We start from the raw sequence: 24,303 nt of genomic DNA, 5'->3' as shown, positions 1-24,303 counted from the left end.
GCGCCACAACCCCGTGGCCACCTGACTGGACTTAACCGGTCCTTTACCATTTTTTTACCTTAATGAAGGAATCTCAACTAAAGCATCTATGACAGATGGCCATCCAACCTCTGCTTTGAAACCTCCAAGGAAGGAGAGCCCAAAATCTCCTGAGGGAGACCATTCAACTGTTGAACAGCTCTTTCCATCAGAAAGTTCTTCCTGATGTTTAGTCTGGATCTCCTTTCTTGAAATTTGCAACCATTGGTTTGGGTCCTACCCCACAGAGCAGAAGAAAACATGCTTGTTCCCTCTTCCATAGTTCAGCCCTTTAGATATTGGAACATGGCTCTCATATCTCCTCTCAGTCTCCTCTTTTCCAGGCTAAACATTCCCAGCTCCTTCAACCGTTCCTCATCAGGCTTGGTTTCCAGACCTTTCATCGTCTTGATCTCCCAGTAGTTCAAACTTCTCAATCTCCTGAGATGGCACCTTCTGCATGCAAGTTCTGCTGCTGAGCTAGGATCACGCTTCCCCCATTTTCCTGACTGGATTCTTCCATGTCTCTCCCGCAGGTGAAAAATGGAGAACAAAGCCATGTACCTCCATACCTTTGGCGAGAGAGAGAACGGGTCCGTCTTCGAGGAGCAGTTTGATGGAAAGAACCTCTCCAAGCTGAACCTCTGTGATGATGGTAAGTGATGGGTCCAAGGCAGTAGGGACCTCCGTGAGAGATCTTCTTTGCTTTGAGTGTTCAAGGAGCAGGGATGGCTGAATGGGAACAGCTGTGGAAAAGAGATATCAAATTTACGGCATGCTATAATTTAAGTGGCGCTGTGGGTTAAACCACAGAGCCTAGGACTTGCTGATCAGAAGGTTCAAATCCCCACGACGGGGTGAGCTCCCGTTGCTCCGTCCCTGCTCCTGCCAACCTAGCAGTTCAAAAGCATGTCAAAGTGCAATTAGATAAATAGGTACCACTCCGGCTGGAAGGTAAACGGTGTTTCCATGCTCTGCTCTGGTTCGCCAGAAGCGGCTTAGTCATGCTGGCCACATGACCCAGAAGCTGTACGCCGGCTCCCTTGGCCAATAAAGTGAGATGAGCGCCACAACCCCAGAGTCGGTCACGACTGGACCTAATGGTCAGGGAGCCCTTTACCTTTATAATTTAAGAGAGAATGTAATGAAAATGCAATACAGGTGGTACCTGACCCCGGCCAGATTGGCAAAAATGTACAAAAACTGTAATGATGTCTGTTGGAGATGAAACAAAGGGGCAGGAACCTTTCTACATATGTGATGGGAGTCCAAAGAGATAGTGGGATTCCGGGAAAATATCGATAACGAACTGAAAAAGATGTTTAGATTTTCATTTGGGGGAAAACCAGAATCCTTTCTCCTAGGTATTACGTCAGAGGAAATAAAAAGAATGGTCAGACCAATATTTATGTATGCAACTACGGCGGCAAGGTTATTGATTGCCAAAAATGGGAAAAGCAGCAGCTTCCCAAGTAAAACAGACTGGTTATCTAAAATGATGGAATACTTCCATATTGCCGAACTAACAGGGAGGATAAGAGGAGATGAGATATGGTACAAAAAGTGAATAAGGAGTGGGCTATCTTTAAGGAATACGTCAAAATTTATGTGGAAAAAGTAGAATTTCTGACAGATACTGAGTGAATCCAGAAAATGATTAGGGTGAAAGAAGAGTAAAGTCAAGACAGAAGAAGAGATTAAAGAAACAATGAAATGAGTTTAAGCTAGTTGGGAAAATAAAGTAGCGAAACAAGAACGGCTAGAAGTCAAGTCACTTGGTGGGTGTCTGTGTGATGGGAGGTGTGTAGGTATGTTGATATGTACAGTATAGGTAGGTATTATGTAGAGTAATGTAGGTATATTTTATGTTATGAAAATAAGGTAGGTGTTGTGTACGTGTATTGTGTAAATGTATATGTATGTGTTTTATATGTTAATAAAATTTAAATAATAAAAAAGGAACAGGGATGGCTGAGTAATTCAGTTTTTACAATTCCCAATACAAACTGGCCTGATCCAAGGAAAATGGCGCATCCTCTTTTCTTGGAGGTTTTTAAGCAGATGTTGGATGGGCATCTGTCAGGGATTTTTTGGGATTCCTGCATTTCAGGGGGTTGGACTACGTATATGTCTCTGGGGGTCCCATCCAACTCTATGATTCTATGAAACGTGTGACTCAGAATTTGACTGTCCATCAGGTCACCGTCTTCTCCAAATTTTCTGACACACCTCTAGGCTCACAAAACATATCTCTACTTTTACATTTAAATGTCTGTTGAAATGCAACTTTGTGTGTGTGTGTGAGAGAGAGAGAGACCATATGTCAGGAGTGCTCTGATGGTGTTTCCTGCTTGGACTCGATGGCCCTTGTGGTCCCTTCCAGCTCTATGATTCTATGATTCTATGAAATAGACTGATTTCCCCCATTGACTATATAGGTGTGGACAGATATATCCGAGTCCAATGTGCTCCCAAACTTGGCACATGATTTTGCCTCCTGTGGCAATGAGTTCCATAGTTCAGTCATGAAGAAGTCCTCCCTTCTGTCTCCCCCATTCATCTGCCAACCTGTTTCAGGACTGGTTCTCCTGGCATGGAAATGACCCCCAATATCTTCCTTGGCATAGGAGGGGGCCTGCCTATCCTGGGGATAGGTATCAAGTGGAGGTCTCTTGTCCCAGAACAGATGCCCATTCCAGCTTGCAAACTGAGCTGTGCAGCTCATCCTTATGAGATTGATTGGAAGTTAAGTGACGGTGTGTGTGTGTGTGTGTGTGTGTGTGTGTGTGTACTTCAGGACAAAAGAAAGGCACAAAAACAACCACTTCGCGTACACACCGATCTGCACGATCTGAAGCAGCTGTGGAAGCGGTTTGGTGGCTGAAATATACTCGGAGTCGAGAGTGGATTTCATGCTCTTTATTCAGCTCATACATAGTGGTGAGGAGGAATGGAAGTTCCCCCAGAATGTCTGCTTTATATACATTATTTACACAACGGGCCCCACGTGATTGGCTAATTCCAGGATTCACCTGTAGACCAATCAGGTTGCGGATTCACTTCCACCTGGAGCTGGATTGGGTGGCTCCTGTGGACCAATCAGACTGCTGCATTCTGGGTCCTATTGTTCTAGGACCAATCAGACTGCTGCATTCTGGGTCCTATTGTTCTAGGGCCAATCAGACTGCTGCATTCTGAATCCTATTGTTCTAGGACCAATCAGACTGCTGCATTCTGGACCCTATTGTTCTAGGACCAATCAGACTGCTGCATTCTGAATCCTATTGTTCTAGGACCAATCAGACTGCTGCATTCTGGACCCTATTGTTCTAGGACCCTATTGTTCTAGGACCAATCAGACTGCTGCAATTTGGATCCTATTGTTCTAGGGCCAATCAGACTGCTGCATTCTGGGTCCTATTGTTCTAGGACCAATCAGACTGCTGCATTCTGGGTCCTATTGTACTAGGACCAATCAGACTGCTGCATTCTGGGTCCTATTGTTCTAGGACCAATCAGACTGCTGCATTCTGGACCCTATTGTTCTAGGACCAATCAGACTGCTGCAATTTGGATCCTATTGTTCTAGGGCCAATCAGACTGCTGCATTCTGGATCCTATTGTTCTAGGGCCAATCAGACTGCTGCATTCTGGATCCTATTGTTCTAGGGCCAATCTGACTGCTGCATTCTGGACCCTATTGTTCTAGGACCAATCAGACTGCTACATTTTGGAGATGTGAGGAGATGTTCATGATGGCAGAGCCCAGATGCATCAGTCCGTTTTAGAATCTTTCATTTTCTCATTTTTCCTGAGGTTAACTTTGATCTCTTTCCTTGTCCTTTGAATCCACACTGGATTGGGGCCTCCCCTCCAGAGCACCAGAAACCAAGCTTGCGCCATCTCCCACGGAGCAGCCCCCAGATATTTGAACATGGCCACATTTGCAGGTTGAAATCTTGCCGCCGTCCCCCACTTTCCATACGGAAGTGGATAAGTTCCTCTGAACAGCTGCAGCCGGCCTCAGAAAGGGAGCGGCTGTTTCTGGGGTCCACGCCAAGCCCCCTAGCGCTCGCCAAGGGCCTGATATAAGTGTTAATGTCAGAAAAAAATAATGTAACTGTCCTTATTATGAAACCTCCACTTCCATCTGTTTGGCTGGCGAGAGAGACCGAGCGCTGTAAATTGATGCTAAGAACAGGCCAGTAATTAAATGCATATTGGACCAGCGCTGGGGAGAGGCAGTGAGCAGTAATCTCACGGCTTAGCCACCTCTCCAAAAATATAAATAAAAAAGCCTTTTTTTTTTTTTTACAGCACTGTGTTTTCTTTGGGGACTCAGCGTTGAATTTGCCAACCAAAGGGTGACCTCAGTGTTTTATTGCTCCAGAGAGTAGCCACAACCCTTCGTAATGCGGTTATGTGAACCCGGGTGCCTTTCTCGATTCTTAACCCTTTAGAAGTAGGAAACATTTGTGTGCTGTAAAAGTGGAGACTGGCAGCTTTTCCTAAGGGGGAGGACAGAGGTTTGAGATGAGGAGGAGACTTTCCAACGAAGGAAGATTGGCAACAAAAACTGATGGAGTATGCAGAAATGGCGAACCTTACCAGAAGATTAAGAAATCAAGGAGAGAGATGTTTTCATAATAGAATGGGGAGAATTTATTGACTATCTGAAGGATTATTGTAAACAACTTAAATCACTAGCAGGACTGATATAAAAATGTGCAGTGAGAATTACCTAATTAGAACATAAAGGATGAACAGTAAATAGATATGAACTGGATATGCAATATTATAACATCAGTAACCGCGTTGAGTCAATCACCCATCTCCTACTACCCTCCTGAGAAAAACTCTACCCTCCCATTATATTTAAGGATCTGGTGACTTCTGTTTCGGTGTACCTGAAGAAGTGTGCTTGCACACGAAAGCTTATACCAAGAACAAACTTAGTTGGTGTCTAAGGTGCAACTGGACATTTTTTTTATTTTTATATATATAAGTACAGTGGTACCTCGGGTTAAGTATTTAATTCGTTCCAGAGGTCCGTTCTTAACCTGAAACTGTTCTTAACCTGAAGCACCACTTTAGCTAATGGGGCCTCCTGCTGCTGCCGTGCCGCCGGAGCACGTTTTCTGTTCTCATCCTGAAGCAAAGTTCTTAACCCGAGGTACTATTTCTGGGCTAGCGGAGTCTGTAACCTGAAGCATATGTAACCCGAGGTACCACTGTAACCGCTGAAAGTGGAGGAGGGGAGTCAATGACTGGATGTCTTAATTGGATGCGCCAATTTAGATTTGTGACTCAACTGTAAAATCTGAAAATGAAAAATAAAATACAGTCATACCTCGGGTTAAATGTGCTTCAGGTTGAGCGCTTTCGGGTTGCACTCCGTGGTGACCCAGAAGTAACAGAACATGTTATTCCAGGTTTCGCCGCTTGCGCATGCACAGACGCTCAAAATGACGTCACGCACATGCAAGGAAGCGGCGAATCGCGACCCGCGCACGTGCAGACGCGGGTTGCGTTTGCTTCTGGATGCGAACGGGCCTCCGGAATGGATCCCGTTTGCATCCAGAGGTACCACTGTAACTTTAAAAAAAAAAGAGAATAGGAGGAGACTTGGTGGAAGAATGTAAAATCACACACAGCCTGGAGAAAAAAGAATGGAGAAATTTGCTTCTCCCTGTCTCCTGTCACTAGAACTTGTGAACTTCTAGCACTGGAAGTTGCAGGACACCATGATGATGATGATTCCACCTTTTTTTTTGTTCCTGACGGGGAGGGATTGGCAATTAAGATGGCGGCTAGGGAGCAGCAACCCCACACTGCTCTCTGATGTTCCTGACGGGGATTCAAGGCAGCTTACCACCAAATTTTTATTTCGTCCCATTCATCCATGGAAGGCGTTGTACACAACCCCTTCCCTCGCACATTTTTCTTCTTCACAACAACCCTGCAAAGTAGTTACAGATAGGTAGCCGTGTTGGTCTGCCATAGTCAAAATAAAAAAAATCCTTCCAGTAGCACCTTAAAGACCAACTAAGTTAGTTCTTGGTATGAGCTTTCATGTGCATGCACACTTCTTCAGATACACTGAAACAGAAGTTGCCGGACCCTTCTATATAGTGAGAAGGTGGGGAGGGGTATTACTCAGAAGGGTGGTGGGAATGGGAGATTGGCAGGTAGCTGAGATGAGCCTGTTGACGACTCTTAACGACTGCAATAGGTCTTACAGGAAAAGGCAAGGGGTGAGAAGGTGAGAAATGGCCATTCCCACCACCCTTCTGAGTAATACCCCTCCCCACCTTCTCACTATATAGAAGGATCTGGCAACTTCTGTTTCAGTGTATCTGAAGAAGTGTGCATGCACACGAAAGCTCATACCAAGAACTAACTTAGTTGGTCTTTAAGGTGCTACTGGAAGGAATTTTTTTATCCTGCAAAGTAGGTAAGGCAGAGAGGTTGCCGTTGGCTCAGGGTCACCAATGTCAATGTGCAGACAATGTTCAGGAGATCAAAAGAGGAAGGCACTTCCTGATTTCTCCTGTTTTCATCGGAGGAATGTTAGCGGAGAGCTGTCTGGCGCCGATGGGAGTTGTAGTCCAACAGCCCTGGAAGGCTCCAGGTCTACAGAAGCCATAAATGAACAGAGATGGGGGAAGTCTCTGACGTCCTGGAAGACTTTGCAGAGCCAGGCAAAATCCAGCAAAAAGAGAGTTGAAACTGGACTAAACAGACTAGTACGCCTCTCATGGAAACTTCCCTGAGCTCCTGGGGGTGCAAAAACAATGGTCTGCCTCCCAATTAAGTTCCTTGATTTACTCAGAATGATACGTACAGTAATGACTAAGAGTCGCAGACTGTAGTAATGTTTTTGACCTCTCCCGCTACATATATATGCCAAGAGATTAATGTGTCTCCCATCCTTCGCAAGCTGGCATGAACACCAGATGTAAATAAAGTCTAAATATCCGGGATGAAGCTGGTGAGCTCAGAGTTCCTCTGCATGGTGCAAATATTCATTCCAGGAGGTTATCTTCTGACTGTTCCTTTCTGAGCACAAACAGTTCTTCCTTATAAAAATGCTTTGTTATTGTCATGATCGTGTTCTGGGAATAAGGACAGGGGTATGGAGTCTCTTGGGGGCGGGGAGAGGAATAAAATCTGGTATACAAGATAAGATCTCACGTCTGCCCTAGATGTTTTGCTGCCTGAGGCAAAGGGCGAGATGGAATCCCCCCCCACTGGCCCGTTCCATGTTTAAGAGTGGAGCGGACTGCTCTTTAAATCTGAATTTCCAACACCATACGCGAGGAAAAGCCAATTTTGCAGTGAGTTCAGGGCAGGCCACCTGACTGGTGCTAAGATATCTGTCCCAAAACAGAGGGGAATGCCTGAGGAAAGGACTTCTTCACACACAGCATAAGTTCAACTGTGGAACTCTCTGACACAGGAGGCAATGATGGATGTCACGGCTGCCTCAGGTCCCAGCTCACAAAGGACCAACGCCAGTTTCTCTTTATATACAAAGGTCTTTATTGAAGTCCATTAGTTGTTCCACAGTAGCGGCGCGCAGCCGTACGTCTGTTAGCTTAGACCGTAGAAGTCCCTTCTGAATCGGTGCCTCCCCTACACCAGCTTAAGATGCTTGCTTTGCTCCACCTCCTCCTGTCTTTCCTTTTCCGCAGGGTCTTTCTGCCCGCTGGAGTTCCGCCCCTCCTAGATTCCTCTGACGCTGAATCTCACGATGGCTCTCCCTCCCTCCTGCGGGCTTTGGGACCTGGCTCCTCCCCCGGGCTCTCCGTTTCCCCGCGCGCTTGCACATTTGAACTTGGCGCACGCGCCCAGTTTCCAACCCTTCTCCTGATGGTGACGTCACTCCTCTCACTGCTCCCCTCCCCTTCCGGAAGAGTGGCTTGTTCTGACCTCCCCTCCGTTCCAGCCAACGGAGCTGCTTCTCCTGACACACTGGAACTCCTCCCCCCTTCGCTACGCTCTGGAGGGGAAGCCGGCTTTGATCTCCAGCTGCTGCTTCAGGATTCCCTGTTGGCTCTTTCCCCCTGATGAGTCCCCCCTGGGGCTCCTCTCCCCCTGGCTACAGGCGCCCCCTCCTGGGAACTAGTACAAGAATATTTGGCTAGTTTAGATGTATTCAAGTCTCCAGGGCCAGATGAACTGCATCCAAGAGTATTAAAAGAACTGGCAGATGTGATCTCAGAACCACTGGCAGTCATCTTTGAGAATTCCTGGAGAACAGGCGAAGTCCCGGCAGACTGGAGGAGGGCAAATGTTGTCCCTATTTTCAAAAAGGGGAAAAGAGAGGACCCAAATAATTACCGCCCAGTCAGTCTGACATCAATAGCAGGGAAGATTCTGGAGCAGATCATTAAGCAAACAGTCTGTGAGCACCTAGAAAGGAATGCTGTGATCACCAATAGTCAGCATGGATTTCTGAAAAATAAGTCATGTCAGACTAACCTGATCTCGTTTTTTGACAGAATTACAAGCCTGGTAGATGAAGGGAACGCAGTGGATGTAGCCTACCTTGATTTCAGCAAGGCATTTGACAAGGTGCCTCATGATATTCTTGTAAAGAAGCTGGTAAAATGCGGTCTTGACTATGCTGCCACTCAGTGGATTTGTAACTGGCTGACTGACCGAACCCAAAGGGTGCTCATCAATGGTTCCTCTTCATCCTGGAGAAGAGTGACTAGTGGGGTGCCACAGGGTTCTGTCTTGGGCCCGGTATTATTCAACATCTTTATCAACGACTTGGATGATGGACTCAAGGGCATCCTGATCAAATTTGCAGATGACACCAAACTGGGAGGGGTGGCTAACACCCCAGAGGACAGGATCACACTTCAAAACGACCTTGACAGATTAGAGAACTGGGCAAAAACAAACAAGATGAATTTTAACAGGGAGAAATGTAAAGTATTGCACTTGGGCAAAAAAAATGAGAGGCACAAATACAAGATGGGTGACACCTGGCTTGAGAGCAGTACATGTGAAAAGGATCTAGGAGTCTTGGTTGACCACAAACTTGACATGAGCCAACAGTGTGACGCGGCAGCTAAAAAAGCCAATGCAATTCTGGGCTGCATCAATAGGAGTATAGCATCTAGATCAAGGGAAGTAATAGTGCCACTGTATTCTGCTCTGGTCAGACCACACCTGGAGTACTGTGTCCAGTTCTGGGCACCACAATTCAAGAAGGACACGGACAAACTGGAACGTGTCCAGAGGAGGGCAACCAAAATGGTCAAAGGCCTGGAAACGATGCCTTATGAGGAACGGCTAAGGGAGCTGGGCATGTTTAGCCTGGAGAAGAGGAGGTTAAGGGGTGATATGATAGCCATGTTCAAATATATAAAAGGATGTCACATAGAGGAGGGAGAAAGGTTGTTTTCTGCTGCTCCAGAGAAGCGGACACGGAGCAATGGATCCAAACTACAAGAAAGAAGATTCCACCTAAACATTAGGAAGAACTTCCTGACAGTAAGGGCTGTTCGACAGTGGAATTTGCTGCCAAGGAGTGTGGTGGAGTCTCCTACTTTGGAGGTCTTTAAGCAGAGGCTTGACAACCATATGTCAGGAGTGCTCTGATGGTGTTTCCTGCTTGGCAGGGGGTTGGACTCGATGGCCCTTGTGGTCTCTTCCAACTCTATGATTCTATGATTCTATGATTCCTCGCTGTCCTCGGACTCTGCCCACTGGTCCTCCCTCTCCTGCCTCCCATGTGCCTCTGCCCCTGAACCCCTGACAATGGACAACAACTTAGATGGCTTTAGATGACGATTAGGCAAATTCAAGAAGGAGAGGGCTACCGATGGTTGCTAGCGATGAGAGCTATGCTATTTCCGCACAGTTGGAAGCAATTGTGCTTCTGAATTATAGTTGCCAGTAACAGCAGGAGCGGAGAGTGCTTCTGTGCTCAAATCCTCCTCCCGGGTTTCCCAGAGGCATCTGAATGCATGCAGAGGAGAGCAACCAAGAGGATCAAGGGTCTGGAAACCGAGCCTCAAGAGGAACGGTTGCATTTAGCCTGGAAAAGAGGAGACTGGTGTGCTGGGCCCGGGGTTAACCTGAGTAACACGGTCCAGGTCCTGTCCAGAATCCAGGGTTCTGCGAGGAGTCAGTCCAACAAGGCCAAGGCAGGAAACCAGGCAAGGTCAGGCACAGGATCACAGGCAGGTTCCAGCAAGCTGCAACGTTGCTCCCGCAACCTGGGCCAGGGTCCGACAGCTTTTTATCTCTGTCGGGGTAACGGCCGGTCCTGATCCCCCGGCAACTCACCTCCCTGTTTCGCCCGAAGACGAGCACTCCTCCTGCGAGTACTCAGGTCTCTCCTTCTCTCAGACCTCAGTCTCTGCAGCTCGGGAGACGTCGGTGGGTTACTAGATCCAGAGGCCACCTCAGCCTCCCCTGACCCAACTGGTAGTGGAGCAGCTGTGAGTGATGGCCCAGCTGGAGGCAACGAGGGAATTCCCACATCTGGAGCCAGGGCAGGATCAGGCCCCTGACTCGGCCCAGCTGGTGCTTGTTGCAGGGGAACCTTTGCAGACTGGGACTCTTCAGGATCAGGCCCCAGACTCGGTTCAGGTGATGCCTGAGGCAAAGGATCCAGTGCAGACTGAGTCTCCTCCGGTTCCGAGTCTGAGCCGGAGTCCCAGACCATCACAACTGGGAGGAGATACAAGAGCCATCTCAAGGGCTGTCATACAAGGGATGGAGCAAGCCTGTTTTCTCCTGTTCTGGAGGGTAGGACTCGAACCAATGGCTTCAATTCACAAGGAAGGAGATTCAGACTTTAATAATAATAATAATAATAATAATAATAATAATAATAATAATAATAATAATAATAATAATAATAATTTATTATTTATACCCCGCCCATCTGGCTGAGTTTCCCCAGCCACTCTGGGCGGCTCCCAGTCAGTGTTAAAAACAGTACAGCGTTACATATTAAAAACTTCCCTGAACAGGGCTGCCTTAAGATGTCTTCTGAATGTCAGGTAATTATTTATCTCTTTGACATCTGATGGGAGGGCGTTCCACAGGGCAGGTGCCACTACCGAGAAGGCCCTCTGTCTGGTTCCCTGTAGCCTCACTTCTCGCAATGAGGGAACCACCAGAAGGCCCTCGGCGCTGGATCTCAGTGTCTGGACTGAATGATGGGGCTGAGACGCTCCTTCAGGTATACAGGACCGAGGCCGTTTAGGGCTTTAAAGGCCAGCACCAACACTTTGAATCGTGCTCGGAAACGTACTGGGAGCCAATGTAGGTCTCTCAGGCCCGGTGTTATGTGGTCTCGGCGGCCGCTCCCAGTCACCAGTCTAGCTGCCGCATTCTGGATTAATTGCAGTTTCCGGGTCACCTTCAAAGGTAGCCTCACATACAGCACATTGCAATAGTCCAAGCGTGAGATAACTAGAGCATGCACCACTCTGGCGAGACAGTTTGCGGGCAGGTAGGGTCTCAGCCTGCGTACCAGGTGGAGCTGGTAGACAGCTGCCCTGGACACAGAGTTAACCTGCGCCTCCATGGACAGCTGTGAGTCCAAAATGACTCCCAGGCTGCGCACCTGGTCCTTCAGGGGCACCGTTACCACATTCAAGACCACCTTACATTCTGACAGTAAGAGCTGTTTGACAGCAAAACAGAGATTTTGGACTCTCCTCCCTTGGAGGTTCTCAAGCAAAGGTGGGATGGCCTCTAGATGACCTTTGGGCACCTTCCATCTCTACAATTCTATGATTCTATCTGGCTGGGCACTGAGGACAGCATGCTGGACAAGATGGGTCACTGGCCGGATCTATCAGGCTCTTCTTACGTTCTTATAAGATCTCTGAGGAGTCTGGGTCTGAGACAGGTGCCTCCCTTTTCCTGATATCAAATCTGTCCCTGATAAGATTGAAAGGCAAATCAATGTCTAACCGGAAAGCCTCCCCGATTTTATACATATCTAACCTCTCCATCTCCACTTACAAGAATAATTTAGACCTAGGGCCTCAAGTTTCGCAAGTCATTCTTTCTTCTAATTATGCTTGTGAACAATCTTCTAATAGCCGAGAGGTCACTCAGTGGAGAGGAGAGCGGCCGCAATGACGCAGAAAGCGCACTGAGGATTTATGGAACACGCTTGAGCCGGACTCCAGGCCAAATAAACAGCAGAGTGATTTAGAAAGCCATTCCAAATGGGTTTCTGACAGGAAGGCGGAGGCACGGAAAGGGAGAGTCTTCTGCAACCTGGTCTCACCAGATGTTTTGGACCACAATTCAAAAACACACACCCAAAAACCTGTGGAAGACACAGTCATTTGGAATAGGATAGGGAAAGACTGGATGTTGTGCACTGATTGTCTTTGGCTGACTGGCATTGATGGGAGCACATGGAAGGTGGAGAAAGCTTGTTCTCTGTTGCTCCAGAGGGTAGGACTTGAAATAATAATAATAATAATAATAATAATAATAATAATAATAATAATTTATTTATACCCCACCCATCTGGCTGGGCTTCCCCAGCCACTCTTCCAACAACATATTAAAATACCGTAATGTATCATAAATTAAAAGCTTTCCTAAACAGGGCTGCCTTCAGAGCCAGTGTGGTGTAGTGGTTAAGAGCGGTAGTCTCATAATCTGGGGAACCGGGTTCGCGTCTCCGCTCCTCCACATGCAGCTGCTGGGTGACCTTGGGCCAGTCACGCTTCTTTGAAGTCTCTCAGCCCCACTCACCTCACAGAGTGTTTGTTGTGGGGGAGGAAGGGAAAGGAGAATGTAAGCCGCTTTGAGACTCCTGAAAGGGAGTGAAAGGTGGGATATCAAATCCAAACAACTCCTCCTCTTCTTCTTCTTCTTCTTCTTCTTCTTCTTCTTCTTCTTCTTCTTCTTCTTCTTCAAAGTCTGGTAGTTGTTATTCTCTTTGACATCTGAAGGGAGGACGTTCCACAGGGCAGGTGCCACCACCGAGAAGGCCCTATGCCTGGTTCCCTGTAACTTGGCTTCTTGTAGCAAGGGAATTGCCAGAAGGCCCTCAGAGCTGGACCTCAGTGTCTGGGCAGAACGATGGGGGTGGAGACTCTCCTTCAGGTCTACTGGGTCGAGGCCGTTTAGGGCTTTAAAGGTCAGCACCAACACTTTGAATTGTGCTCGAAAACGTACTGGGAGCCAATGTAGGTCTTTCAATGGCTTCACATTACAAGGAAGGAGACTCTGACCAAACACTAGGAAGAACCACCAGGCGGCAATTGCTGTTCAACAGTGGAACAGTCTCCCACAGACTTTCTTACTTGGAGGTTTTCAACCGAGCTTGGGTAGCCATCTGTTGGATAGTCTTGAACTGAGATTCCTGCATTGAAGGAGACTAGATTACTCTTAGGGTCCCTTCAAACTCTGGAATGATTCTATTATTCATCCATTTCAGCCATTGCCAGCTATCTCCATTCAAAAGGGAACAGCATGTTCGTTAGGAAGGAGGTTATTTTTCTACTCCCTCTACGTGGGGCTGCCCTTGAGACTGACCCAGAAACTCCAGCGGGTGCAGAATGTTACAGCGAGACTCCTTACAGGGTCCTCGCCATCGGATCACATTCACCGCCAGCTGCACTGGCTCCTGGTAGAGTACAGGATCAGGTTTAAGGTGCTGGTTTTGACCTTTAAAGCCCTATACGGCCTAGGACCCTCGTACCTACGGGACCGCCTCTCCTGGAATGCCCCACGGAGGACCCTACGGTCTTCAAACAAAAACACCTTGGAGGTCCTGGGCCACAGGGAGGTTAGGCTGGCCTCAACCAGAGCCAGGGCTTTTTCGGCTGTGGCCCCGATCTGGTGGAACGCTCTGTCCAAGAAACTAGGGCCCTGCGGGACTTGACATCTTTCCACAGGGCCTGCAAGACGGAGCTGTTCCACCAGGCCTTTGGCCAGGGCACAGTCTGACCCCCTCCTTCTGTAATCCTCATCGAACTCTAGCCCAATGGTTGCCATGAATTTGATTCTGAATTGATTTTATAATGAATTGATTTTAGAATGCTGTATTATTTTACTGTTGTTAGCCACCCTGAGCCCGGCTTTGGCTGGGGAGGGTGGGATATAAATGAATTGTTTACTATTATTATTATTATTTTGGTGTCATTCAGAGAGAGTCCTTCATAGAATCATAGAAACGTAGAGTTGGAAGGGACCCTGAGCATCATCTAGTCCAACCCCCTGAAATGCAGGAATATGCAGCTGTCCGATAAAGGAACCTGCAACCTTGACATTATCTGCACCACACTCTAACCAACTGAGCCATCCAAGTTATCCTATGTGATGGCCTGGGACTCGGGATCAGACTCGGAGCCAGAGGAGTCTCAGTCCGCACAGGATCCTTTGCCTCAGGCATCATCTGAACCAAGTCTGGGGCCTGATCCTGAAGAGTCCCAGTCTGCACAGGTTCCCCTGCAACAAGCACCAGCTGGGCTGAGTCAGGGGCCTGATCCTGCCCTGGCTCCAGATGCGGGGATGACCTCGTTGCCTCCAGCTGGGCCATCACCTGCAGTTGCTCCACTACCGGTTGGGTCAGGGGAGGCTGAGGCGGTCCCTGGGTCTAGTAACCCACCACCGTCTCCCGAGCTGCAGAGACTGAGGTCTGAGAGAAGGAGAGACCTGAGTACTCTCAGGAGGAGTGCTTGCCTTCAGTCGAGACAGGGAGGTGAGTTGCCGGGGAATCAGGACCGGCCGTTACCCAACAAAGATAAAAGGCTGTTGGACCCCACCCCAGGTTGCGGGAGCAACATTGCTGTTTGCCAGAACCTGCCTGTGATCCTGTGCCTGACCTTGCCTGGTTTCCTGCCTTGTGTCCTGCCTTGGCCCTGTTGGACTGACTCCTCACGGAACCATTGGATTCGGGACCGGACCTGGACTGCGTTGCTCAGGTTAACCCCAGGTCCAGCACATCCTAAGTACATGTACAGCTGCTGGACCATCCAACCAATCAAGTACCTTCAGTCCATCATGGCAAACATTTTGCTTCTTGATTTTGGGTCGTTTCAATTTGATTGGTTCCCACCAATTGGCTATCTTTGCACAAACCTACCCTTTGTAATAAGGAAGAGCCCATCCTTCTAACTATCACATCCCAACACCATGGAGGAAAGATGTTGGCGATAAATGAACACAGAGCGAGTCGTTTCCGAAGCAGAATGGATCATTGCCAAACGCAACAGCCGTTGAAGCCTTGGGGTTGGTTTGTGTATTTAAAAGTGTTTGTAAACTGCTTAGTATTTTTTTAAGCCATAAAAAATAAATAAACAGCGTCATGAAAATAAAAACACAACATAGAACCAGTAAGGCAGGGAAATAAAAACCAGGAATTTGGGGAATTCAAACAAATAAAAACTGATTTTAAGGGTCAGGGAAAGTCTGGGCAAAATGAGATGTCTTTACGAGACGTTTGAAGTCACTGATGGATGATGCTTTGTGTATGGCAGAGAGAAGGGCCTTCCAGAGTCCATGGGGCAATGGCCGAAAATGTCCATTTTGGGGTCCACTGCCGGTGATCTTCTGTAGGGTGCAGCATAATTATGAGCAAGTGACCTAAGTGATCATACAGGTGTGTACAGGGGCAGGCAGTCTTTCAGGTAACATGGTCCCAAGTTGCTCAGGACCTTGGGTGTCAATAGGGACATCTTCTTTGGCGATCCCTCGTAGCCGAGCAAGATTGTCTTCCATAAACACGGTCTTAATTATGAGTCCCTAAGTGACTGTGGAGGCGAGATGAGTGCCGCAACCCCAGAGTCGTCTGCGACTGGACCTAATGGTCAGGGGTCCCTTTACCTTTACCTTTAAACAATCACTGGAAAAGGATGGGGATCATTTTGCAGGGGCTTTCTGCAAAACTGCCCAGCCAGTCGCAGTTCTCTAATACACTGGAAAGCCCTTTTGCAAACCCTACCAAAGACCGACTTGCTACCCCACAGGCAGCGCAGAGGAGGGGGCTGTTTCTCTGCCCATTTCCAAACCCACCTCTCCAGCCGCTGTTCTGGCTTCCTGGCAAGAGCTGGGAGATTCTCCCAGAGGGCAAATTTTCACCTCATTTGGCAACCTCTGGACTCAGGTTCTTCTCCCGACTTAGTTACTGCTGCCTGTTTGTCAAAACACCACCTGGGTCTACTGCTGTTCTGCAGCCACCTCTGTGCTGAGCCACAGAGCAAAATCCATGGGAGGGGGTCTCCTTGCCCACCCCTGTACAGCTCTTTCCTCCATTGACACGATATCCCAGCAACCAGAATGAGAGCAAGCGCCTTTTCTATAAGGCTTCAACCTGCTTATCCCCAGTGAGGAGTCCAGCTGCGATCTGCAAACCCCTTCTGCAGCAAGTAGCTCATATTCCGACTCTGGAGATATTAAAACTCGCAAAATAATAATAATGACCTCATAGTTTAGGGGATATTAGGAACTAAATTATGTTCGCCGATGACAAGTGCTGGAAATTAAGCTTTGCTCCTGGGGAATGGCAGTTTGGTTGCTACTAAACGAAGCTGAGAAGTTGTGCAACTTCTATCACAGGGCTGGGCAGATTTGGCTTGGGGGGTCCCACCCTCCTCCCGAACCCTGAAATTTGCCGGCCAAATTTACTCAGGTGCATAAGTCGTACAGGGCAGTACTTACCGAAATAGCTCCATGAGCAAAATGACTTCTGCTTGCACAAGGGGACCTCTCCTCCTCTTCCTCCCATTCACACCTCACCCGCCAAATCTGTTCCAGAAGGTTGGGTAAGACCCAGAACAGATATAGGGGGTGCAGAAGAAGAAGAAGAAGAAGAAGAAGAAGAAGAAGAAGAAGAAGAGGAGGAGGAGGAGGAGGAGGAGGAGGAGGAGGAGGAGGAGGAGGAGAGGGGGAAAGCTTCTGTTGGAAATGGAAGTGAGAGCTGGACCATAAAGAAGGCTGGTCGCTGAAGAATGGATGCTTTTGAATTCTGGTGCTGGAGGAGACTCTTGAGAGTCCCATGGACTGCAAGAAGATCCAACCTCTCCATTCTGAAGGAAATCAGCCCTGAGTGCTCACTGGAAGGACAGATCGTGAAGCTGAGGCTCCAAGACTTTGGCCACCTCATGAGAAGAGAAGACTCCCTGGAAAAGACCCTGATGTTGGGAAAGATGGAGGGCACAAGGAGAAGAGGACGACAGAGGACAAGGTGGTTGGACAGTGTTCTAGAAGCTACAAACACGAGTCTGACCAAACTGTGGGAGGCAGTGGAAGGCAGGAGTGCCAAGCGTGCTCTGGTCCAGGGGGTCTCGAAGAGGCGGACACGACTCAACGACTCAACGACTAAACAACAAACAACAATATGTATGTGCTTTATATGTTAATAAAATTTAATTTTTATTTTAAAAAGGAATAGTCTCCGATTGCTTGGGGAGAAGCCTAGAGAAGAGGGGACTTGGGCAGCTGTGGGACCTTCAGTCTCTGCAACTGCTTCATGGGGGAAAGAGCTACCAGCAATGAGTTGCTGTGCACATTAGGCCTGACACTCTTAGAATCATAGAATCCTAGAGTTGGAAGAGACCACAAGGGCCATCGAGTCCAACCCCCTGCCAAGCAGGAAACACCATCAGAGCACTCCTGACATATGGTTGTCAAGCCTCTGCTTAAAGACCTCCAAAGTAGGAGACTCCACCACACTCCTTGGCAGCAAATTCCACTGTCCAACAGCTCTTACTGTCAGGAAGTTCTTCCTAATGTTTAGGTGGAATCTTCTTTCTTGTCGTTTGGATCCATTGCTCCGTGTCCGCTTCTCTGGAGCAGCAGAAAACAATCTTTCTCCCTCCTCTATGTGACATCCTTTTATATATTTGAACATGGCTATCATATCACCCCTTAACCTCCTCTTCTCCAGGCTAAACATGCCCAGCTCCCTTAGCCGTTCCTCATAAGGCATCGTTTCCAGGCCTTTGACCATTTTGGTTGCCCTCCTCTGGACACATTCCAGTTTGTCAGTGTCCTTCTTGAATTGTGGTGCCCAGAACTGGACACAGTACTCCAGGTGAGGTCTGACCAGAGCAGAATACAGTGGCACTATTACTTCCTTTGATCTAGGTGCTATACTCCTATTGATGCAGCCCAGAATTGCATTGGCTTTTTCTTGTGCAGACTCTGTTTTTGCTCTTAAAGAGGGAACTCCAACTCTCAACGGTGTGATTGCTAACACCAAGGCAGGCGGGGCCGTGCCCTGCAAAGCCCCAGTGGGCCAGCCTTCTCTAGAGCTGCATTCTCAGCGCATCTCATAGAACGTAGAGCTGGAGGGGACCCCAAAGGTCCTCTAGTCCAACCCCAGGAGCCGCAGCTAAAGGATCCCTGTCAGGTGGCCATCTGACCTGTCTGAAAACCTCCAAGAAAGGAGGATCCAGCATCCTCCTTTTCCTCCAAGACTGACAGATGGAAACTTGACCCGCAGGCCACCCAGAGAGCTTCGAGGCTGAGTGAGGATTTGAACCCGTGTCTCCCAAGTCCTAATCCCAGCCCTCTAGCCACTACACCAAGCTGGCAAATCCCTCTCCAGGATGAATCTGCAAAGTTACTACATTGCAGAAAATTGCTTGCAACATCCCTCGGAGCTGCAAATGTCTGAAAATTATTATTTGCGAACCTCTTCTTTGGGGGCTTGGATGTCCTTGCAAGCCCTTCCAAACTCGTCCCTCCTTTCTTTATTTTATTCCCTGGCTATTTTTAAAGTTGATGTTGCCCCAGAGTCGCATTCTAAGGCAGGTCTTGGCTCAGGAGCTCAGCATGAGATTCTTCCTTTTGGCAAATTAAATTGTGAGAAATTCCTCCGGCCAGATTTTATTTTTTTACTCTTGGGGGTGTGTGTTTGTTTTGCAAGAGTTCTTGTTGAACGCTCTTCCTTGTGAGCAAATTTCTTCTTCTTTCTGCCTCAGCCTGAGGGTCTAGACCCGTGGTTCCTCACACGCCTCACAGGTGGGAATTAGATTTGTAAGGAGGGAAATTTGAATATGAGTTAGACCATGGGTAGGCAAATTAAGGCCCAGGGGCCGGATCTGGCCCAATCACCGTCTAAATCCGGCCTGCAGACTGTCCGAGGATCAGCATGTTTTTACATGAGTAGAATGTGTCCTTTTATTTAAAATGTATTTCTGGGTTATTTGTGGGGCATAGGAATTCGTTCATTTTAATTTTTTTTCCAAAATATAGTCTGGCCCCCCACAAGGTCTGAGGGACAGTGGACCGGCCCCCTGCTGAAAAAGTTTGCTGACCCCTGAGTTAGACAAAGTTAATGGCCTTTTGGCTTCCTCCATGTGAATAGAAGTTCACTTTTTGAATAATAAGAATTATATGTCACGGGGTGGAGGGGCTTCAGGATTTTAGAGATACTTAGGTGGGGCATGGTCAAAAAAAGGTTGGGAACCACTAATATAGACCTTCCTCCCCATCACCCCCAGCAAGTACGCACAGCTCTCCCCCACCTCAACCCCAACATCCTACAGTCCAAAAAAGCTGCAGTCTGCCAAGTTGGGGAAAGGTGAGTCGAACTACCAGCTTCCAGAGCTATCTTGTGTCCTGGCTCTCCCTGGGTGAAGAATTCAAATTCGGGTTTACATTTCCTTTTCGGGGGTTGCAATAGATGAATGTTGTAGACCCTTCCCGAATCTATGTTTCTGCCTAAACTTGCAGGGGTCAGCAAACTTTCCACTGTCCCTCAGACCTTGTGGGGGGCCGGACTATATTTTGAAAAAAATAATAAACGAATTCCTATGCCCCACAAATAACCCAGAGGTGCATTTTACATAAAAGGACACATTCTGCTCATGTAAAAACACGCTGATTCCCGGACCGTCCGCAGTCCGAATTTAGAAGGCAATTGGGCCAGATCCAGCCCCCGGGCCTTAGTTGGCCTACCCATGGCCTAAAGCAGGGGTCAGCAACCTTTTTCAGCTGTGGACCCATCCACCGTCCCTCAGACCATGTGGGGGGCCAGACTATATTGTTATGTACTGAAGTTCTCACCCTAGGACACTGTAGATAGTTATGCAAATAAGGGATCGAAAGTGATGTTCAGTGATTGGATAGTTTTAGAAAATTGTTACAGTTGCGTTGTACTGGAGCTCTATATGAGCAGGCTGACTGAACCCTTCAGTTCAGTTCTGTTCTGGCCTCTGAATAAACAAGAGCTGTTTGAAGAATCACTGTGTCGTCTGACAACTTAACATATATAATTTTTTTTTTGGGGGGGGGAGAAAAGAATGAATTCCTATGCCCCAGAAATAACCCAGAGGTGCATTTTAAATAAAAGGACACTGGGGCGAAACAGCCTGTCTCCACCTGACCAGCCCTTTCCTTGCTCTTACAGGTCCGGGGAGCAGGAAGAGGCCCTCGGGACCCTGCGGGCACCTGGGGTCCCTGGCTGCTCTCAAATACGCCGTGGTTGGGCTCTACCTGTTGGTCTTCCTGATCCTCGTCGGTGTTTTCATCCTCGCAGGTAAGGACCACGGGGGGGGGGAATACCCCACATCTCCCCACCACCTTTTTGCAGGTAAAAACAGCGAGAAGTTGCTGGTAGGAATGTAGGGAGCCGCTTTGTACTGTGAGTCTGAACATCTGGTCTATCTAACCCAATAATGCCTGCACGGACTGGCAGCAGCTACATTTACTTATTTATTTATTGCATGACTCCTGTGCACCAACCAGAGGGTTGGTGGTTTGAGTCCAGCCAGGGACGGCTGTGGCTGCATTTCAGGGGGTTGGCTAAATGAGTCTTTTTTTCACTTTTATTTTATTTTTTATTGGTTTTCACATATTACATTACAATACAAATGTACCAAAGCCAACACCATTTCCTCCCCATCCCCCCATAAATTTACATTTCTATTTCCTCAGTCCATCATATTATCCTTTTCTCCTTCCTCCCACTTCCCTCCGCCCCCACTCGATTTCCCCCACATTATACAATTTACAATAATCTTTGCATTCTACAGTCTTCTCAAATCATCTATATATTCTCATTATCTTTCCTTGCTAATTTTTCTTCCATCCAGTACTTCACATTTTAATCTAGGCATATTAGCGTATCTTTTTTTGGAGCAATATTTTGCCATGTATTCATCAAAACATTTCCACTCCTTTTTAAATTTTTGATTTGACCGGTTTCTTATTATAGCAGTTAATTTTGCCAAGATTAAATATTCATTTAGTTCACAAATCCATTCCTCCTTTGTGGGAATAGTTTGTGACTTCCACCTAGCAGCAATCACTATTCTAGCAGCTGTACTTGCATATAGAAAAATTCACCCCCCCCCCCCGTGGTATATCTTCGTCGATCAATCAAATGGACTCTTCCCATAGGGTCCCTTCCATTTCTACAATTTTGTGAATCTAAGTGTTATGTACTGAGTTGAATAGGATCCAAAAGGCAGCAGTCTGATTGGTCCTAGAACAATAGGATTCAGAATGCAGCAGTCTGATTGGTCCTAGAACAATAGGGGCCAGAATGCAGCAGTCTGATTGGTCCTAGAACAATAGGGGCCAGAATGCAGCAGTCTGATTGGTCCACAGGAGCCACCCAATCCAGCCCCAGGTAGAAGTGAATCTGCAACCTGATTGGAGTACAGGTGAATCCCGGAATTAGCCAATCACGTGGGGCCCATTGTGTAAATAATGTATATAAAGCAGACATTCTGGGGCAACTTCCATTCCTCCTCACCACTATGAGCTGAATAAAGAGCCTGAAATCCACTCTTGACTCTGAGAATATTTCACTAAGTGTGCACAAAGCCAGTGCTACATCTTCCTAGATCTCTGGCTCTGCTGTTTCCCCCCTGGCCAAGATCCACCTTCTTGTGGGTTTGCAAATGCCACCTCCCGGCCTTTTGGGTGTATCCATGGGAAGACGAAGGCATACAGCAAACACTCAGTGAGTAATCCTTGGCCGGGGGCAGACGTGTCAAACCCAATCCTCTGCATAATGAGCCGAGCGAGGTTTAGTGGGTGGCCGCGAAGAATCCCAGGGAGACTTTGGGCTCCGTCTCTGGGTTTGTGGGTTGGGCAGAGGCCACCGGAGCACGTTCCCAGAATGTCTGCTCGGCTTATGCTGAGTGATTGCTTCTCCTCCGGGACGACAGATCATGGCACCAGAACGTCCAAAAGACTGAAGGCTGTAGGGGAGCCAAGCTGGGACTATCCACCCACACAGACCCAGGCTGCGTTTCTCTCCTGACGTCTTTCTCCAAAGGCTCTTTCCGAGAGAGACAGAGTCAGGTTTGGCTCGTTGTGTTGGAGTAGCAGTGGTCAACGCGTTGGCAAGTGTGACACCAAGGGGAGCCCAGATTGTATATCCAGAGTGCACCAATAGTGCCATAGAATTGTAGAGTTGGAAGGGACCCCCAAAGGTCATCCATTCCAGCCCCCTGCAACGCTGGAATCTCAACTAAAAGCATCCATGACAAGTGGTCATCCAACCTCTGCTTAGAAACCTCCAAGGAAGGAAAGTCCAAAACCTCCTGAGTGTGGTGGCCTGGGACTTGGACTTGGAGCCAGAGCCGGAGGAGTCTCAGTCCACACTGGATCCTGTGCCTCAGACGGCATCTGAACCGAGTTGGGGCCTGATTCTGAAGAGCCCCAGTCTGCACAGGTTCCCCTGCAACAAGCACCAGCTGGGCCAAGTCAGGGGCCTGATCCTGCCCTGGCTCCAGATGCAGAGATGACCTTCTTGCCTCCAGCTGGACCATCACTTACAGCCGCTCCACTACTGGTTGGGTCAGGGGAGGCTGAGGCGGCCTCTGGGTCTGGTCACCCACCGACGACTCCTGAACTGCAGAGACTGAGGTCTGAGAGAAGGAGAGACCTGAGGACTCGCAGGAGGAGTGCTCACCTTCGGGCGAGACAGGGAGGTGAGTTGTTGGAAGATCAGGACCGGCCGTTACCCCGACAGAGATAAAAGGCTGTCGGACCCCGCCCCAGATTGCGGGAGCAACATTGCTGTTTGCCAGAACCTGCCTGTGACCCTGTGCCTGACCTTGCCTGGTTTCCTGCCTCGTGTCCTGCCTTGGCCTGTCGGACTGACTCCTCGCGGAACTCTTGGATTCGGGACTGGGCCTGGACCGCATTACTCAGGTTAACCCCTGCCCCAGCATACCGAGGGAGTCTGTTCCACTGTCCAAAGGCTCTTACTGTCAGAAAGATCTTCCTGATGTTTAGTTGCAATCTCCATTCTTGTAACTTGAAGCCATAGGCTCGATTCCTACCCTCCGGAGCAGGAGAAAACAAGATTGCTCCATCTTCTATGTAACAGCCCTTGAGATATTGGAATATGACTCTCAGTCTCCTCTTTCTGAGGCTAAACATATCCAGCTCCTTCAACCACTCCTCACAAGGCTCGGTTTCCAGACCCTGGATCATCTTGGTCGCCCTCCTCTGCCCACCTTCCAACTTGTCAACATCCTCCTTAAATTGTGGCGCCCAGAGCTGGACACAGTATTCCAGGTGTGGTCTGACCAAGACAGAATAGAGTGGGACTATGACTTCCCTTGACCTGGACACTCGACTTCTGTTGATGCAGCCTAGAATAGCATTTGCCTTTTTTGCTGCTGCATCACACTGTTGACTGATGTTCAGTTTGTGGTCCACCATACCCCTAGATCACTTTTGCTGTACTGCTAGCAATGACAAACCTAGACAGCATCTTAAAAAGTAGAGACATCACCTTGCCAACAAAGGTCCATATAGTTAAAGCTATGGTTTTCCCAGTAGTGATGTATGGAAGTGAGAGCTGGACCATAAAGAAGTCTGATCACCGAAGAATGGATGCTTTTGAATTCTGGTGCTGGAAGAGACTCTCGAGAGTCCCATGAACTGCAAGAAGATCAAACCTCTCCATTCTTCAGGAAACCAGCCCTGAGTGCTCACTGGAAGGACAGATCCTGAAGCTGAGGTTCCAATACTTTGGCCACCTCATGAGAAGACTCCCTGGAAAAGAGCCTGATGTTGGGAAAGATGGAGGGCAGAAGGAGAAGGGGATGACAGAGGACGAGATGGTGGGACAGTGTTCTCGAAGCTACCAACATGAGCTGGACCAAACTGCGGGAGGCAATGGAAGACAGAAGTGCCTGGCGTGCTCTGGTCCAGGGGTCACAAAGAGTGGACACGACTCAACGACTAAACAACAACAACAAGTATGCAGACGACCAAAAATAGCTTTAGCATATTGTTACGGAAATTGCGGGGGGGGGCGCACATCTTTAAAGTTGTAAAATGTTACAAATAGTATGTGTAAACTAAACA

General features: G+C 48.1%; 1 protein-coding gene across 1 annotated transcript in view; it reads left to right on the top strand.

The window, feature by feature from the left end:
* Positions 1-561: 561 nt before the first annotated feature.
* Positions 562-24,303, top strand: part of SCARA5 (scavenger receptor class A member 5) — a gene marked incomplete at its 5' end in the record, with an annotated part of 97,804 nt that continues 74,062 nt past the window's right edge. The window contains 2 exons of the mRNA XM_082217723.1: positions 562-673; positions 20,378-20,506. Of these exons, the coding sequence (XP_082073849.1) occupies positions 562-673; positions 20,378-20,506 (241 nt within the window). The remainder of the gene's footprint in view (positions 674-20,377; positions 20,507-24,303) is intronic.

The sequence above is a fragment of the Podarcis vaucheri genome (genome assembly GCF_965113315.1).
Source record: "Podarcis vaucheri genome assembly, chromosome: 3".
Taxonomy (NCBI): domain Eukaryota; kingdom Metazoa; phylum Chordata; class Lepidosauria; order Squamata; family Lacertidae; genus Podarcis; species Podarcis vaucheri.
The sequence above is the reverse complement of the archived record's forward strand: the minus strand, read 5'-3'. Positions and strand labels throughout refer to the sequence as shown.